General features: G+C 55.3%; 1 protein-coding gene across 1 annotated transcript in view; it reads left to right on the forward strand.

The window, feature by feature from the left end:
• Rab11fip5 (RAB11 family interacting protein 5) overlaps positions 1 to 6,000 on the forward strand; it is a gene marked incomplete at its 5' end in the record, with an annotated part of 35,725 nt that overhangs the window by 23,637 nt on the left and 6,088 nt on the right. The window contains one exon of the mRNA XM_048804932.1: positions 4,153 to 5,992. Coding sequence (XP_048660889.1) covers positions 4,153 to 5,992 — 1,840 coding nt within the window. The remainder of the gene's footprint in view (positions 1 to 4,152; positions 5,993 to 6,000) is intronic.

A 6,000-nucleotide genomic window follows, 5' to 3' on the forward strand; every position in this document is an offset into this window, starting at 1 on the left:
GGATCTGGATCTTTTTCAGGGCACGTTGGATACTCTTGTATCTCTGTGAGATTGTTTGTAGGTGAGAACTCAGGCTTTGGGCTCAGACTCTTGCAGACTGACTGAGAATGATATTGGGCGGTTGTTATCTTCTGGGCTCCCTCCAGTCTCCATTTTCCTTTTGTGTCCCCATGTCTTTTAATGGCCTTTCAGAGTCTGGAGAATTTGGGTTGCTAATGGATGTAAGGAAGCTGAGGTTCTGCTCACAGTTGAATCATGAGCCTTGTTCCCAGTAGGCTGGAGGGTTCCCAGGGATCCCTGTCTTCCCTGGATCATTAGCAGGTAGCAGCTACAGGGTAGGCCCTGGTGGTACATCTAGGTAGGGTGGGAGGAACTATTCTGGTTAAGTGCCTGGCCTGGAGCAGCACCCTGCCTCATATGCCTTACAGGGAAGGGAAACCTGGCCTGTAAGAAATGGTTTTTGTCTCTGACTTGGAATGGTTGCTTAGGGCTTCTGAGGAGACAATGAGAGGTGGGACAGCTCACAGCAGCCACAGGCTGTAGGCTAGACTCAGAACTGTAGTAGCTGAATGCAGCTGCAGGATCTCCAGCTGGAACATGAGGAGCCTGTCTGTAGGCCTAGGGTTTGGGGTGCTTCTGCCCTTGGGGCTATTGTAGATTTCTGGGTGTTCCTCTCTAGCCAGGGCAATGGCGCCCTCTAGTGCTTCCATGTGGCATCAGTGCCCTATGGAGCGGCCTGAAGCTGAATGTCCGCTTGCACTGTTGTTGCCAAACACAGGTTGATAGAGAAGGAATGGAGGCCGGAGGAGCAGAGAAGGTCCTTCTGACGTGACCCTAGTCTGCTGGTCTGGGGCTCTTACTCTGGGCCCCTGCTTGTGTGGAGGAGGGACAGTGAGAGGTAGTTGAGACTGACTCCCATCTGGGTCGTAGAATTTATCAGTGTTCTCTGACCCTGCTGTAAGTCATTTGTGCTGAGCAATTTAGTGTGTGCTTGAGGGCAGGCAGCAGCCACTCATGTTAACCTGTCAATGCCAGAGTAGATTGTTTTTCTGCCTGTTCCTTGTTTTCCTCATCCGCCCCCCATCCCCAATCAGGCTAACCCTAGAACTTTGAGCACTGGAAGGAATCAAATGCAAATACACCCCCCCCCCCAAGAAAAAGTGGGGACATAAGTTTGGTACAACAGAGGGGCAGTTGAGTCATTACAGTGGCCTTTGGCATCTCTGCCTTTCCTCAGCCCTTCCCCAGATGTGGGGGACAGCAGGTCCCTGTGGGCCTGGGATGTGCTATGATTGCTGGAGGGGCACGATATTTCTGGCTGTGTCCTGGGTGGTGTAAATGAAAACTGTGATATGTGCCCAGTTAAGAGTTGGTCAGGCCTTCTGTCCAGTTTGTGTCTGGTTTCTTGGCATAGTTACTATATTGAAAGTATTTTCATTTGGAAGAAATGATGGAGTCTTCCTAGTTATAACTTACAAGGGTCCTGTCTATCACCTTATTGTGACAGATGATGGGAGAGTGTGTGCCTAGCTTTCTGGTAAGGTTTCCTGGACACTGGGGCACATCTCAGGAGGACGCCAGGAGGCTATGCCTGAGGAGGGATGGCAGGAAGTGCACACTGGCTGGGGCTGGGTGTGCCTTGAAGGCTGGCTTTGGCCCCTGTGGGACTGCTTGGTGGAAGGCCTATGCAGATCCATTTTTGCCGTGTTGGGAATAATGCATGGGACAAGGACACAGAACTCATCTCAGCCTAAGGAAGAGTGGCTACTAGTGAAAGCTGCCCCCTAGCTACAGAGGTGGTGGGAAGTTTGGTGTTTAAGTCAGTGGCAGGTCACGAGGGTGGGGTTCAGTGGTAGAATGCTTGCCGCCTGAAGTTCTGGGTTCTAGCCCCAGTACTGCAAAATAAATAAATAAATAAAATGCCTTCTATTTACCTAAGTGAATAGGTGATTTACATTAAGTCGCAGGTTCCAGCCCATCATCCCAAGTTCCTGTGTGTCCTAACATTTTATCCCCCAGATTAAAGGGGCAGAGTTATTTGGTCTTCTGATTTCTCACCCCAACATTTGGGTCTAAATGAGAAGATAAGTCAGCATAATTTTGTCCCCACTTCTTAGGGGTGGCTAGTACAGTGGGTTCCAGGACTTAGAAAAATTTTCTCTGGTCTCAGACCCCAGCCTACAGAGTTGGACCACACAAGGGAATGTGCTTCTGACCTGTGCCAGGAGTACGGGCAGGGAGAGGATGTTTTGAAGTGAGACCCTTCAGAACGTGCCCTTGGTGTTGATAGGGAGAGGACAGATGAAGGGGGGAGTGTTCTGGAGACCAGGATGTACAGAATGCTCTCAGGCACCCCTGCTCTGGGAAGCCTGCTGTGCCTGGCGCCTTGTACCCAGAGCCCCATTCTCTGGGGAGAGCCCTTAGTGGATTCCATACCAACGAGTTCATGTTCGTCTCTGGAGAGCCATGGTGGGGAGGGAGGCTGCTGAGCCTGGCTTGGCCTTCCTGGTGCTCCTCCTCTTGTAGTGGTGACTGCCACCAGGCTCCTGTGAAACTTCCTGGGTGAGTGGGGGGCCAGGCTGAGGCTGCAGGGTTAATGTGGCCCTCATTCCCAGGTCACTTAGGCCACTCATCACAAAGGAACTGGGAGAGAGGTGTCCCAGACCTGGCTGTGACCCGCCCTCCCTACTCCTGTCTCTGGGATCCACCTTTGCCTCTGGTTGACTGAACTCCTTCCCATTGCCTGCTTGATTCTGTGTGCAGGCCTGCCCTGTCTGGACCCTGGCAAGCTCCAGACAGCTCAGCCTCTTTCCACTGATGCCCTGTTCCCCCAGCCTGCATTTCTCATGGACCATCTGGTGAGGCCTGGCTTCTGCTGCCTCAGGGTTTACCACCCACATTTCTTGTAGAAGAAACTGAATGGAGAAGATGGGTGTGGAGTTTTCCCTCTGATGTTTCCACCTAGGCAGGCAGAGGTCTAGGAGTGGGCCTTGGGAGCTTGGAGAGGGGGCCAGATGCCAGCCACGAGGAATGAGACTGTTAGAGCAGTGGTGAGGCCACCAGGTGTAGGTCTGACTGTGGGCTTAGCTGTAACTCCTGTTAGACTCCAGGAAACCCTAGTGTTTGTTCTGCTTTCCTCCTCCAGTTTTTCTGGCCTCCAGTCTGTGTCTTGGGGCAGCAAAAGCTCTAAGTTTAGAGTATGCCCAGGCATCTCTGGAATGGGCTTTGTTCATAGGTATGGCTGAAGTGCTGGAAGACCCTGTGGTGGTCTCCTGTGTTTGGGGGGACTGTAGGTTCACTGTTAAGGAACGGGTTTCCTGAGAGGACCTACCCTGTCCCTGCTTTGTCATGCCCCTGCCCTCAGGGTGGCCAGAGATCTGTGTGGGGACCCTGGAGATTTATACAGAGTTGCTGTGGCCATTATTTCCCTATTCTTCATCTCCCAGGGCTGATCCACAAGGGAGGTGAGGTGAGGGGGCACCATGGGCAGGCGTTAGGCTGTGTGGATACCCAACAGCAGGTGTCCTCGGCAGGAGCCTGTCTTCCCTCGTGGGTTAGGTTGCCCCTCACAAAAATGAGATGGGCCATCCTCTTTGATGATCACCTTGTCATGCTGGATGACAGTCCATCCTTACCTGCTTCTGCAGGGAATCAATGCAGCCCAGTTTGTTTCAGGAGCCCAAATTCCAGGTGTCCTGCTTGGTTCTCTTAGTGCCAGCCCTGTCCAGCCAAATACCCAGGCCTGGCCTTATTCTGTTCTCTCTCCCCTCCAAGCTGGCTGGTGTCTTTTGTTCTCAGTCCTAAAAGAGATGCCAGGTACTTTCAGTTGTTTTTGAAGTATAAATTTGACAAAGAGTTAAGTGTAAATTTGATAAAGACTCTTCAGCATGGGACAGAGGAGGGAACACTTGGTTTAGGTTTGGATCCTGCTGTAAGATGGGGGTCGGTATGAGGATTAAGTTAGTTGTGGCCAGCACCCTTCTCCTTGGGTGGTGCCTAATAAAGTCATATGTTGGATCTTCCTTCTGGCCCCTGGCCCAAGTAGTGCCGTGGCACCTGGTCTTGAGGCAGGGGTGGGGGCGTGGTACTCGGCAGGGCCTTTTCCAGTCTCAGCATTAACCAGGAGGCTCATGGTTTTGTCTCCCTCCACAGCCTGGACGTGTCTCCTCAGGTAGAACCTGACCCAGCTGCTCCTCACCACTTCCCCTGCTCCCCCTGGGCTCCGGCCCCCCCCACTCCTGCTCCCACCGCTGCTCCCATGCTAAGCACTAACCTTTTTGCAGCCGCCTCCCCTGCTGCTGCCACCGCCACCATCACCCCCGAAGCCACCCCATCTGGATTCTTGGGTGTCACCAACCCGTTCCTCACCTCCTTGCAGAGCAACCCCTTCTTCGAGGAGCTCATAGCCGACATAGCACTAAACTCTCCTTCACCTGCTCCCTCTCTCCCCAGTGCCTCGAGGGCCAGCCCCGCCCCCCTGGCCTCCCTTGGGAAAGCCCTGCCTGAGTGGGACGACACCTTCAACATCTTTGCTGCTGGCAGGCTGCATCCGGAGGCCAGGAGCGAGATCCTGGCCCCTGAAGGAGTGGGGCTGGAGGCGGCTGGGCTGCAGGCCCCAGGCCCCAGGGCCTTGACAGTGAAGGCAGCTGAGCCCCAGGGAGACCCTGGGGGAGGAAGAGGTGGGAGCAGCATGTGGCTGGAGCCAGGGGCTCCTCTGGACTCTGAACTGGACCAGCAGAACACAAGTGCATCTGACCCAGGGCCCCTTGGGTCAGCTGGGCCTGGCCTGCCCTCTGCATCAGCCCAGCCGCAACTGAGAGCCTCGACCTCAGCACCAGACAGGGAGCCGCCGGACCCAGAAGTGGGAGCTGGACAGAGTCCAGCAGACAGTGGGACATCTCTTTTCAGCTCTCCAGAAGTGATCAGTGTGTGGGAGAGGCTACCAGGTTCAGGTGACACTCCTGAGGGCCAGGATGAGGAGGCCCCCAGAGGTGAAAATCAGCTTTTCCATGAGCTCAATACAGATGATTCCTGGCCTTGGGATGTGGTCACCATTTCTCCTGCAACTGAGATGGCCTCAACTGTCCTGCAAGGAGAGTCTGATGTGCTGTCTCCTCCCCGGGTGCAAGCAGAGTCACCAGAAACTGTGATCCTCAAGGGAAGCAAGGGGCCTCCCCCCCTGGAGCCAGAGCCAGAGGAGCCAGAGCTGGAGCCAGAGCCGGAGCCAGAGCCTAAACCCCAGCAGGAGCGGGAGGAGGGGCTGAGGCCCAGCACACCGCCTCCCAAGCCACCCCGCCTCTTCACACCCTCAAATTCTCAAGTGGAGGAGGAGGAGGACGAGGAGGAACAAGAGAAGGCTGCAGGGGGATTGAGTAGCTGGGGAGCAGGGGCAGGAGGAGAAAACTCTACCCTAGATGCACTCACTGTTGGTCCATTAGAGACCAAGGGGGAGGGCAGGAAGCCTGACTCAGAGGAGTCTGACAGCCGGTCATCTGGGACCCTGCTAGGTGAGCCAGGTCTGGAGGAGCTAGTAGAGGATGCCAGCCCCTCTAGGTCTGGGGCCTGCCCATCTGTGCCCATCAGGTGCCCTGAGGGTCATGTCCCCATTCCCTGTAATTCATTAAGCTTGGCACTGCCCAGTCAGCAGATTGCAGGGACTCTAGACAGGGGAGAAGGCTCTGAGGCCCAGAGTCTGGGGCCAGTCGGAGAGAGGCTTGGGCCTTTGTCAGTCACCCCCCAGCAGGCTGATCTGTGGGCCTCAGAGGATGCCTTGAGACCCTTCTTGTCTCAGGAGAGCCGAGATCCCCCTAGCCTCCCGTCTACATCCCCACCAGGGTCCAGGGAATCCTCTATCCACTCTGGTCCGGAAGAGCTGCCCACGCCCCCAGAACCTGCCTTTCCTCCGCCCCCTCTCCCGCCCTGGGCCAGTCACCGCCATGTGGGTCCAGGCCTTCTGTGCTCTCCCTTGCCTGGAGCCTGGCCCCTGACCTCTACCTCCCC

This window comes from Marmota marmota, unplaced genomic scaffold (genome assembly GCF_001458135.2).
Source record: "Marmota marmota marmota unplaced genomic scaffold, marMar, whole genome shotgun sequence".
Classification (NCBI taxonomy): Eukaryota; Metazoa; Chordata; class Mammalia; order Rodentia; family Sciuridae; genus Marmota; species Marmota marmota.